At 45.0% G+C, this 12,639-nt stretch overlaps 1 protein-coding gene across 1 annotated transcript in view; it reads right to left on the bottom strand.

Annotated features, from left to right (window-relative positions):
• Positions 1-12,639, bottom strand: part of LOC132399559 (atrial natriuretic peptide receptor 1-like) — a 102,395-nt gene that overhangs the window by 18,665 nt on the left and 71,091 nt on the right. The window contains exons 16-18 of the mRNA XM_059980049.1: positions 11,517-11,663; positions 8,055-8,178; positions 5,596-5,664 (exon numbers count right to left, since the gene is read on the bottom strand). Coding sequence (XP_059836032.1) covers positions 5,596-5,664; positions 8,055-8,178; positions 11,517-11,663 — 340 coding nt within the window. The remainder of the gene's footprint in view (positions 1-5,595; positions 5,665-8,054; positions 8,179-11,516; positions 11,664-12,639) is intronic.

Below are 12,639 nucleotides of genomic sequence, written 5' to 3'. Positions count from 1 at the left end.
CTGCATAAGACAGTCCAGACATCCCAGGAATTAACCTCGTGAATCTACGCTGCACTTCCTCTGCAGCCAGGATGTCCTTCCTTAACCCTGGAGACCAAAACTGTACACAATACTCCAGGTGTGGTCTCACCAGGGCTCTATACAAAGGCAAGAGGATTTCCTTGCTCTTGTACTCAATTCCCTTTGTAATAAAGGCCAACATTCCATTAGCCTTCTTCACTGCCTGCTGCACTTGCTCATTCACCTTCAGTGACTGATGAACAAGGACTCCTAGATCTCTTTGTATTTCTCCCTTACCCAACTCTACACTGTTCAGATAATAATCTGCCTTCCTGTTCTTACTCCCAAAGTGGATAACCTCACACTTATTCACATTAAATGTCATCTGCCAAGTATCTGCCCACTCACTCAGCCTATCCAAGTCACCCTGAATTCTCCTAACATCCTCATCACATGTCACACTGCCACCCAGCATAGTATCATCAGCAAATTTGCTGATGTTATTCTCAATGCCTTCATCTAAATCGTTGATGTAAATCGTAAACAGCTGTGGTCCCAATACCGAGCCCTGTGGCACCCACTAGTCATCACCTGCCATTCCGAGAAACACCTATTCACCGCTACCCTTTGCTTTCTATCTGCCAACCAGTTTTCTATCCATGTCAATGTCTTCCCCCCGAAGCCCTGAGCTTTGATTTTACACACCAGTCTCCTATGTGGGACTTTATCAAATGCCTTCTGAAAATCGAGGTACACTACATCCACTGGATCTCCCCTGTCTAACTTCCTGGTTACATCCTCGAAAACTCCAACAGATTAGTCAAGCATGATTTACCCTTGGTAAATCCATGCTGGCTCGGCCCAATCCTATCACTGCTATCTAGATAATGCCACTATTTCATCCTTAATAATGGACTCTAGCATCTTCTCCACCACCGATGTCAGGCTGACAGATTGATAGTTCTCTGTTTTCTCCCTCCCTCCTTTCTTAAAAAGTGGGATAACATTAGCCATTCTCCAATCCTCAGGAACTGATCCTGAATCTAAGGAACATTGGAAAATGATTACCAATGCATCTGCAATTTCCAGGGCCACCTCCTTTAGTACCATAGGATGCAGACCATCTGGACCCGGGGATTTGTCAGCCTTCAGTCCCATCAGTCTACTCATCTCCGTTTCCTTCCTAATGTCAATCTGTTTCATTTCCTCTGTTACCCTATGTCCTTGGCCCATCCATACATCTGGGAGATTGCTTGTGTCTTCCTTAGTGAAAACAGATCTAAAGTACTCATTAAATTCTTCTGCCATTTCTCTGTTTCCCATAACAATTTCACCCAATTCATTCTTCAAGGGCCCAACATTGTTCTTAACTATCTTCTTTCTCTTCACATACCTAAAAAAGCTTTTGCTATCTTCCTTTATATTCCTGGCTAGCTTGCATTCGTACATCATTTTTTCTCCCCGTATTGCCTTTTTAGTTAAGTTCTGTTGTTCCTTAAAAGCTTCCCAATCATCTGACCTCCCACTCACCTTAGCTCTGTCATACATTTTTTTAAAATGCTATGCAATCTCTGACTTCCTTTGTCAACCACTGTGGCCCCTTTCCCCCCTTTGAATCCTTCCTTCTCTGGGGGATGAACTGATTTTGCACCTTGTGCATTATTCCCAAGAACACCTGCCATTGCTGTTCCACTGTCTTTTCTGCTAGGCTATCCGTCCAGTCAACTTTGGCCAGCTCCTCCCTCGTGGCTCCATAGTTTCCCCTGTTCATCTGCAACACTGACACCTCCGAGCTGCCCTTATCCTTCTCAAATTGCAGATAAAAGCTTATCATATTGTGATCATTACCTCCTAATGGCTCCTTTACTGCAAGATCGCTTATCAAATCCTGTTCATTACATAACACTAAATCCAGAATAGTCTTGTCCCTGGTCGGCTCTCGTACAAGCTGTTCCAAAAATGCATCCCTTAGGCACTCTACAAACTCCCTCTCCTGTGGTCCAGCACCAACCTGATTCTCCCAGTTCACCTGCATGTTGAAATCCCGCATAACTACTGCGACATTCCCTTTGCCACATGCCAATGTTAACTCCCTATTCAACTTGCACCCAATATCCATGCTACTGTTTGGTGGCCTGTAGACAACACCCATTTGGGTCCTTTTGCCCTTACTGTTCCTCAAGTGCTGAGCAAACTTGGGGACCTAAAGACAGACAAGTCCCCTGGTCCTGGGAATGCATCCCAGGGTACTGAGAGAAATGGCAGAGGTTATAGTTGAGGCTTTGGTGATAATTTACCAAAATTCTCTGGACTTTGGGCAAGTCCTGACAGATTGGAAAAAGGTGAATGTCATGCCACTGTTCAAAAAAGGATGTAGGCAAAAGGCAGGTAACAATAGACCAGTTGTTTAGCATCTGTAGTTGGGAAAATGCTTGAAGCTATCATTAAAGAAGAAATAGCAAGGCATCTGAAATAAATGGATCCATCAGGTAGATGCAGCGTGGATTCAGCAAAGGCAGGTCCTAATTTTTATATATATTTCAAGCAGTCCCCTCTTTAGTTCCTAAAACATTTTTTGATAAAATAGACTCTCTGATTTTGTCTTATGTTTGGAATAATAAAAGCTCTAGAGTGAATAAACTTTTATTGCAAAAATCAAAAAAAGGTGGAGGACTGGCTTTACCAAACTTTAGATTTTATTATTGGGCAATTAAAAATTCATTATATTACTTATAGGATTTATGATAATAGACGACCAAGATCGCCCTTCATGGTTACAGTTGGAGGAAAATTCAGTAATGGGGTTTTCATTAGCTTCTTTATTAGGAGCCCCTCTTCCGTTTTCACTCTCAGACTAGGTAGACAAGCTCTCAACCCTACTGTTGAACATACTTTAAAAATTTGGTTTCAATTTCGTAGATTTTTTGAATTAAATTATTTTTTACTTTCTAGTAATATTTATTCTAATTTCTTTTTTAAACCATCAGCTTTTTTAACATGGAAAATTAAGGGAATAAAAACTTTTTTAGATTTGTTTTTACAAGACTGTTTAATGTCTTTTTCACAGTTAATGGATAAATATGATATCTCTAGTACACATTTTTCCAGGTACTTACAAGTTAGGAATTTCTTAAGTGATTTTTTACCGAATTACCCCTTGGCCTGCTCTACAAATCTGGATTCTGTTATTTTTTAGTTTAAACCTTTTCAAAAATGATTAATAGCTATTATTTATAAACAGTTAATGAATGCTCACATGTCGCCTAATGATAGGGTTCAACATACCTGGGAAGTAGAACTTCACATTCACTTTCAGATAATCAATGGAGTAAAATTTATTATTTAGTCAATAATTCATCTATCTGCGCACACCATATCTTAATTCAGTTTAAGATAGTACTTAGGGCCCATACGTCCAAAGATAAATTGGCGCATATTTTTCCTAATACAAGCCCTATTTGTGACAGATGTAATGCAGAAATGGCTACTCTAACTCAAATGTTTTGGTCCTATGTAAGTTTAAATAGTTTTTGGAGGGATGTGTTTGGAATATTATCTAAAGTTGTGGATGTGGATGTTCAACCTAATCCACTTACAGCAATTTATTGGATTATTCCAGAGGAAGCAACAAAGTGTCTGCTTCCGCCCAACATGTGATAGCTTTTTCAACTTTACTGGCGAGGAGAGCTATTTTGCTACATTGGAAAGAATCTAACCCACCTACTGTTTTCTATTGGCTCTCCTCCATTATGTCATGTCTAAGCTTGGAGAAAATTAGAAGCCAGACATTTGATACATCCTTTAATTTTGAACAAGTCTGGTCACCTTTTATTCAATATTTTCACATGATTTAATTTATTTTTATTTATTTATTTTTCTTTATTCTCTTTGGGGAAAATCCTTGTCCGTGAAGGTTCGGAGATGACTGGAAGGATGTGTTTTTTTCTCTCTCTCTCTGTTTTTTCTAATTTTATCCTCAATTGGACTGCCTAATCTTTCTTTTTCTTTCCCTTTTTTCTTTTTGATTTTTTGTTTCAGTTTAGTTAGTGGGGTTTTTTTTTCCCTTATCAATAAAATTTCCTATCTTTTTTTTATGATTGTTCTGAGGAGTTGTAGTTTTTTTTGACCATTGTATATATAACAGCATAATATTTTACTTATTTGATTTTGATATTATATACTTTTTATTTTTACTGTTGCTGTTTATATGTCTTTTATATTATCTACTTGTTAAACTCCTCTTCTGACGTGTATATTCTTTATTTGGAAATCAATAAAAAAGATTGAAAAATGAAATGAAAAATGAAGGGAACAGATGGATGTTATTTACTTGGATTTACAGAAAGTGTTCGATAAGGTGCCACATGAAAGACTTTTCCATAAAATAAAGATGCATAGAGTTGGGGGTGATGTATTGGCATGGATAGAGAATAGGTTAATCAGTAGAAAGCAGAGAGTTGGGATACATGGGTATTTCTCTGGTTGGCAATCAGTGGTGAGTGGTGTGCCACAGGGGTTGGTGTTGGGCCCGCAACGGTTCACGATATACATTAACGATCTGAAAGAGGGAACTGAATGTAGTGTATCTAAGTTTGCCAATGATACTAAATTGAGCGGAAAAGCAAATTGTGCAGAAGATATGGAGAGTCTGCAGAGAGATATAGATGGGTTAAGTGAGTGGGCAAAGGTCTGGCAGATGGAGTGCAATGTCGGTAAATGCGAGGTCATCCACTTTGGAAGGAAAAATGAAAGAGCAGATTATTATTTAAATGGTGAGAAATTCCAGCATGCTGCTGTGCACTTGGGAGTGCTTGTGCATGAATCACAAAAGATTGGTGTGCAGGTGCAGGGTATCCAGAAGGCAAACGGAATGTTGGCCTTCATTGCTGGAGGGATTGAATTCAACTGCAGGGAGGTTATGCTGCGACTGTACAGGGTACTGGTGAGGCTGCACATGGGGTACTGCGTGAAGTTCTGGTCTTATAGGATATCTTGGCTTTGGAGGTGGTGAGAGGAGGTTCACCAGGTTGATTCCAGAGATGAGGGGGTTAGACTATGAGGAGAGATTGAGTCACCTGGGACTGTACTCGCTGGAATTCAGTAGAATGAGAGGAGATCTTATAGAAACATTTAAAATTATGAAAGGGATTGATAAGATAGAGGCAGGGAAGTTATTTCCACTGGTAGGTGAGACTAGAACTAGGAGACATAGTAGATTTTAGGATGGAGATGAGGAGGAACTGCTTTTCCCAGAGTGTGGTGAATCTGTGGAATTCTCTGCCTAATGGGGGCTACCCCAGAAAATATATTTAAGAAAAGGTTGGATAGATTTTTGCATAGTAGTGGAATTAAAGGTTATGGGGAAAAGGCAAGTAGGTGGAGATGAGTCCATGGCCGGATCATCCATGATCTTATTGAATGGTGGAGCAGGCTCAATGGGCCAGATGGCCTACTCCTATTCCTATTTCTTATGTTCTTATGAAATAGACTGGGGGTGGGGGGAGAGGAGAGAGAGGGTAAAAGGCAAGGAGAGAAAGGAGAGTCAAGGTGAAGGAGGGGAGGCAGAAGGAGATGTAAGTAGAGTGGTCTATTTACCTTGTAAACATCGAAGTTGTCGATAATAGCATCAAAGCAGGTGTAGAGATCATTGAGTAACGTCACCACCTGTAGCCAATTGGAATCAAAAGGGTTAGACGAGCAGAAACTTTCATGCCGGCATTCAGCAGAAGACTGAGACATCCACCAGGAGCGAGCAGGACCACAGATAAAACCATTAGAAATTCAACAGCAACATAAGAGTGTTAGGGTGGTGTGTCTGAGACCTAGAAGAAGGTGTGTGTGTGGGGGGGGCGGTGAGTCTGGGTCCCAGCAGCCATCATCAGGACAGGAAACAAGGCCTGACTCAGGTTATCGATTGGCAACTCGACACATTACGTATTTGAGATTTCAACTCATGACACTTGTCTGGCATTAGTTTGCCACTGGTTGACTGTCCTCATGGTGCCCCATCCAATGACTGCCAATCGTCAAGTGTTCCCACAGTTGGTTGCTCTTAAAAATGATGTCCTGCAATTGGTTGTCCTTCTTCATGGTGTCCCACCATTGCCTGCTCTTCGACATGGTGTCCCACCATTGGTTGCCCTTCGCCATGGTATCCCACCATTGGCTGTCTTTTTCTATGGTGTCTCACCATTGGTTGTCTGTCACCATGTTGTCCCACCATTTGTTGCCTGCCCACACGGTGTCCCATCATTGGTTGCCCATCACCATTGTGTTGCACCATTGGTTGCCCATGACCATGAATTCCCACTATTTGTTATCTTTTTTTAAACAAAACTACAAAAGTTTATTTACACAAAAATACACAAGGTACAAACATTAAGTATTTATAAGACAGTGAATAAATTCAAATTAAAATATGACTATTACTGTGTATAAAGCAGTGTGGTTGGTGCTTGCTGCTGGAAGCCTGTGGATACGACTGCAGGAGGGCACACAGCAAGCATCAACCACGCTGCTTTGAAGGAACTGCCTCGTTTTCACCGAGTGCTGTTGAGTGTTATCTTTTCTGGAAAGGGTGCCCCTGTACCAGTGGGGGACGGTGCTCTAGCTGAGAGTGGGGCTGGTCCCCATCCTATCATGGTGGGTGTTGTGGGGGGCTTGGGGGTAGTGGAGCCGAAGAGCCGCCAGCGGGGTGCGCACACACATCAAGGACCAACCACCCTCTGCGACCGGAAGCCTCAGGATCGCAGCAGAGACCCAATGCCTGCTATTGCCATCGAAGAAGTCCACCAGCCTCTTCTGGGTCCTGAAGACAAAAGCTGATCTCCCGCCACCGATGGAGGCGACCAGCTGATTTATTACCAATGCCCTACCCTGGTATGAGATTGCATAAAGGAGAACTGACCTGTGTCAGAGCTGGGCAGAGAGCTTTGTCTCCAAATCCTGCCAGTCTGCCACCCAGGCCTCCTCCGATGAGCTCAGGCAGACCCCCAAGTAGAGGAGGTGTGTGGGGCTCCACGCAAGGGTCTCAACCCACCCAGTAGAGGAATCCACCTGCCACTGACCCACCAAGGGGCCCACACACTTCTCCCAGTTGACCCATGGCTGAGAAGATCTGCCGGCAGTCTGGCATCTTCTGTAAGTCAACAGGGTCAGTGACCATGAGGAGGATGTCATCCACGTAAGCTGAAAGGATGACCTTCATGCCTGGGTTGCACAGAACTGAACCCGTCAATGTCTTAAAAGAGAAGTCACAGGAATGGCCCCATACAGAGGACAACTACCCAAAAATGGGGCACCCCTGATGCAAACCCATCCCAAAGTACAAGGGCGTGGTCAAGGACCTATTAACCTCAATGATTAACAATGTGGCCCAAGCCCGAATGCTTGCAGAGTCCAGAAAAGGTACTCGTGGTCCACGCTGTCAAACACCTTCTCCTGATCAAGGGAGAGGAAGGTGACTGACAGACCGGCTTCTTGGCACAGATGGGGTGGATATTGTCCTGGATGGACAGCCCTGGGACCTGGGTGGACCACCTGACCGAGCATGGAGCCCAGACAATTGGCCATTGCCCGGCAAAGATCTTGTACTGGGCACCGAGGAGGAATACTGGGCTTTAGGCAACGGAGATCCCCTTCTTTGGCACAGGGCTCACCACCTTCCCCACGGTGTCCTGCCACTGGTTGCCCGTTGACATGGTGTCTCACCATTACTTTCTGTCTCCACTGTGTCCTGCCATTGGTTGTCTATTGTCACAGTGTCCCAGCTTCCCACAGCCAATCAAGAACAACCAGTCTCTCTCAATGACTTGATTGGCCGATTCTCCACCTCAAATATTTTTTAACCAATGGACAGAAATATTCATTGTAAAGCAACTCCGTTTGCTGCTTGAGTGAGCTGAGCTGCTCTCTCCTGGGTTCAGACAGGTGGCAGAAACCTCTCAGCCCATGCTGGTGTTCGGCATCATCTGCTCCCATGATAAAGCACGTCCTTGGCCGGCTGTCCTCAGGGAAGTAAGTCAGACCCTTCTGGGTCACTCACACTCTCTCACCTGCATGGGAGTGCTCTCGGCAGACATGGCCGTGAACCCCACGATGTCGCTGAAGTAGATGGTGACACTGTCGAATGCCTCAGCTTGGACTGTCTCGCCCCTCTTCAGCTGCTCGGCCACCGAGCTGGGAATGGGAAGGGGGACATGGGTTAAGCCGTTAGGAAGCTATGCTCTGAAAACCCAAAAGGCCCTCACTTCCAACCTCAGGGCTCCTGTCTCCGTTCGCAGTGGAGTAGTGGGCCAGACTTCACCGAGTCTCTATCTTGGCTGCACTACACATCTCCTTCGACCCTCCATGTCATGGTTCCTTCACCCTCCAACCTTCCACTGGGTCTGAAGATATCCCACCCAGTCCCTTTTCATCACGGTGATTAGTGATATCAACTGGGACAGCTCCAAGTGGTAATCCTCAACCACATGTGAAAATCCCTTTGTGATCACAACTTCTCCATCCCTGTCTCTGTAATACCCTTCAGCAACTACACCCCTCTCCAGCTTAACACCCCTACCTGTCTCTGTAAACTCCTCTAGCCCCTACATCCCACACCATCTCTGTAACTCCCCTCTGACCCCACAGTCTTCCCTGACCCGGTCCTCTTTGGCCCCTACACCCCTCCCTGTCTTTGTGTCCATCTTCAGCCTACAGTCCTCCCTGTTGGTGACCAACTTTGGCCTCTACACCCCTCCCTGTAACCTCCTTTGGCCCTACATCCCTCCCTGTCTCAGTGTTCACCTTCAGCCCCTGCATCCCTCCCTGTGACCTCCTTTGGCCCTGCACCCTTCCCTGTGACCTCCTTAGGTCCCTACACCCCTACCTTTCTCTGTCGCTACCTTCCGACCTACACCCCTCCCTGCCTCTGTGACCTCCTTCAGCCCCTGCATCCCTCCCTATCTCTGTGACCCACACCTCTCCCTGTTTCTGTAACACCCTGCCTCCCCTACACCCCTCCCTGCCTCTGTGACCTCCTTCAGCCCCTGCATCCCTCCCTATCTCTGTGACCCACACCTCTCCCTGTTTCTGTAACACCCTGCCTCCCCTACACCCCTCCCTGCCTCTGTGACCTCCTTCAGCCCCTGCATCCCTCCCTATCTCTGTGACCCACACCTCTCCCTGTTTCTGTAACACCCTGCCTCCCCTACACCCCTCCCTGCCTCTGTGACCTCCTTCAGTCCTTTGAGATGTCAGCATTCTTCCAATGGCTGACTTCTGACATTGTCTGACAAGAGATGTGCAAAGCAGTGGGGTTGAGAGTGAAAATCTTTATCACATGATGGGAGTGTCAGAGGTTAAATTGTGAGGTAGAGGTTTGGAGGGGACCTGCGGGGCTGGCTCGAGATTGGAATGTGTTACCAGATGACGGAAGCAGAGACTCTCTCTCACAGCATCTGGACTAAGATGGAGAAGGTCTGATGTGGGTAAATGGGATGAGTGCAGACAGGTAGGGACACTGCAGGGCAGGGACACTGTGGGGAAGCACTGTTTCTGTGCTGCGTGAATCCAGAACACATTCTGGTGGCCTCTACTGTGGTTAGAGGTCTGTGTATGTGAGAGTGAGATGTTATCTGTGTGTGCATGAGAGTGTGAGTGTGTGTGTGAGAGAGTGATTGTGTGAGAAAGTGTGTGTGCATGAGTGTGTCTGTGAGAGAGTTAGTGAGAGTGTGGTGGTGTGTGTGAGTGTGCGAGAGTGTGTGTGAGAGAGTGTGCATGTGTGAGATAGATTGAGTGTGTGTGAAAAAGGAGTGAGAGTGTGTGGTGTGTGTGACAGAGTGCATGAGAGTGTGGTGGTGTATGAGAGTGTGTGTGTATGTGAGAGAGAGTGAGAGAGATTGCATGTGTGTGTGTGTGAGAGCGATTTTGTGACTGTGTGAGTGAATGTAAGAGAGTGAGAGAGATTGTATATGTGTGAGAGAGTGAGAGTGCGTGTATGAGAGAAAGTTTGTGTTAATGTGCGTGAGTGCATCTGAGAGACTGTGTGAGAGAGAGTGATTGTGTGAGAGTGTGTGTGTGAGTATGTGTGTCTTTGAGAGAAAGTGAGAGACTGTGTGTATGTGAGAGTTGTGTGAGAGAGTGAGACAGAATGTGTGTGTTTGTGAGAGACTGATTTTATGAGTGTGTGTGAGAGAGTGAATGTGTGTATATGTGAGTGTGTGTATGTGAGAGAGAGTGTGTGTAAGAGAGTGGGAGACAGATTGTATGTGTATGTGTGAGAGAGAGAGTGAGAGAATGTGTGTGTTTGGGTGCGTGTGAGGGTGAGTGAATGAAAGGGTGAGTGGGTAAGTTGATTGGTGTATGTGTGAGTGGTGGGTGTGAGAGAATGAGTGGGTGAGTGGGTAGGTGACTGGGTGAGTGGATTGGTGGATGGGCGAGTGGTGAGTGGGTGAGTGGATTGGTGGATGGGCGAGTGGTGAGCGGGTGAGTGGGTAGATGGATGACTGGGTGAATGGGTGGGTAGGTGAGTTGATTGGTGGATGGGTGAGTGGGTAGGTGGGTGGGTTAGTGGGTGCATGGGTGGGTGAGTGTGCAGATGAGTGGGAGAATGAGTGGATGGGTGGGTGAGTGGGTGGTTGAATGCATGGGGAATGGGCAGGTCAGTGTGTGGGTGTGTCAGCGAGTGAGTTGATGCATGGGTGAGTGTGTGGGAAGAGGCTGAGTGGTTGTGTGCATGTCTAGGTGAATGTGTGTGTGGGTGTGAGTGAGAGAGTGGGTGGGTAGGAAGGGTTTGTTTAGCTTCTTTGTATTATTCTGTTGAACATTGTGAACATGCTACATTGGCTCTGGAATGTGTGTCAAGGTTTCCTGCTGCCCCACACACCCTCAGGTGTGTTGGTTGTTAAGCAAAGGTCGCTACGGTAGCATAGCGGTTACCGGACGCTATTACAGCTCGGGACGCTGCAGTTCCGAGTTCAATTCTGTAAGGAGCTGGTAAGTTCTCCTTCTGACAGCGAGGTTCCTCTGGGAGCTCTGGTTTCCAAAGGCCTCTGGATCAGGAGCAGTGAGTTGTGGACACGTTATGTTGGTGCCGGAAGCGTGGAGACACTTGTGGGCTGCCGCCAGCAAAATCCTCGGGAGTGTTGGTTCTTAAAGCAATCGATGCATTTTCTGTGTGTTTTAATGCACCTGTGAGAAATAAATCGGAATCTGGCTTCTCTGCACAATTCACTGTGGAGTTGCAAAGAGCAGTCCAACACACTTACTGGTCCTTTGGCCCAACTTGGCTGCTGTACTGTTCTAATCCGTACGTCGTTGAAACGTGCGAGGAAACCCACACGATCACATGGAGAACATACAAACTCCTCACCGATAGGGCCGGCTAACTGGCTGGTGTGGGCACAAGGGCCTCTAAATAAAAAAAATGCAAAAGGTCCCTCAAATTTCATGCCCGAAGGCTCCCTTGGTATATGGACGTGAGCCTCGGGGCCCCGAGTGTTGGTGGGCGGAGCCAGTGGGGGCAGGTTACGTACTGCGGCAGGATCTGGTAGAGCAGTGCCTCAGCCTTCCGCTTCTCCTCCAGGTACGCCTGCGTCCGGTCCTCCACCAACTCCTCCAGGTTGTTGGCGTACTGCTCCATCCTCGACAGCAGGTTGTTCAGTATGTTGGAGCTGTTCTCCCTGTGGACAGAGGGAAGTTCAGAATCAGAATCAGGTTTATTATCACTGACTTATCTGGTGTAATTTCCTGTTTTGCAGCAGCAGGGATAAAAAGAAACTATAAATTACAATAAGAAATACATGGAGATAAATGGTTTTTTTTAATTTATGCAAAAAAAAGCAAAAACAGTAAGGCAGTGTACATGCGTTCATGGTGCATTCAGAAATCTGATGGCAGAGGGGAAGAAGCTGTTCCTAAAATATTAGATGTTGGTGTTCAGGCTTCTGTGCCATCTCAAGTTCAAGTTTATTGTCATTCAACAGTACACCCATATACAGGTGTCCTCCGCTTTACAAATGTTCGCTTCATGTCACTTCGCTTTTACAGAAGACTTACATTAGTTTTTTTAAATTATTTATTACATTTTAGAAATTACAAAGAATAAATGTAATAGTAAAAAAGTAAGAAAGATAATACTAACCCTCCCCCCTCCCCTTAACCCTTATCTAAAGTGAAAAAAAAAGAGAAAGATTGCCTGGATATCGGAGGATCCCCACATGCTCCATGGAGTTCAAAATAATTTTGATATTTATTTTTTACTTTCCCCAATTACTATAATTTTATCTTCAAAGGACCTCTGTATTTAACCCTATCTTTTGTAAGTATGGGAGCCAAATTTTCAAAAATATATCATATTCATTTCTTAAATTATACGTAATTTTTTCAAATGGAATACAACTATGTATTTCATTATTCCAACGATCCATAGTTAAATATAAATCAGATTTCCAACTAATTGCAATAACTTTTTTGGCTACCGCCAATGCAATTTTTATAAAGTTTTTCTGATACTTGTTCAATTTAAGTTTCAGTATTGTCCCTTCAATGTCTCCTAATAAAAATAATAGTGGACTATGTGGGAGTTGTACTCCAGTAATTTGTTCCAATAAAAGTCTTAAATTTATCCAAAATGGTTGAATTTTAAAACAAGACCAA

The sequence above is a fragment of the Hypanus sabinus genome, chromosome 9 (assembly GCF_030144855.1).
Source record: "Hypanus sabinus isolate sHypSab1 chromosome 9, sHypSab1.hap1, whole genome shotgun sequence".
NCBI classification, from domain to species: domain Eukaryota; kingdom Metazoa; phylum Chordata; class Chondrichthyes; order Myliobatiformes; family Dasyatidae; genus Hypanus; species Hypanus sabinus.
The sequence above is the reverse complement of the archived record's forward strand: the minus strand, read 5'-3'. Positions and strand labels throughout refer to the sequence as shown.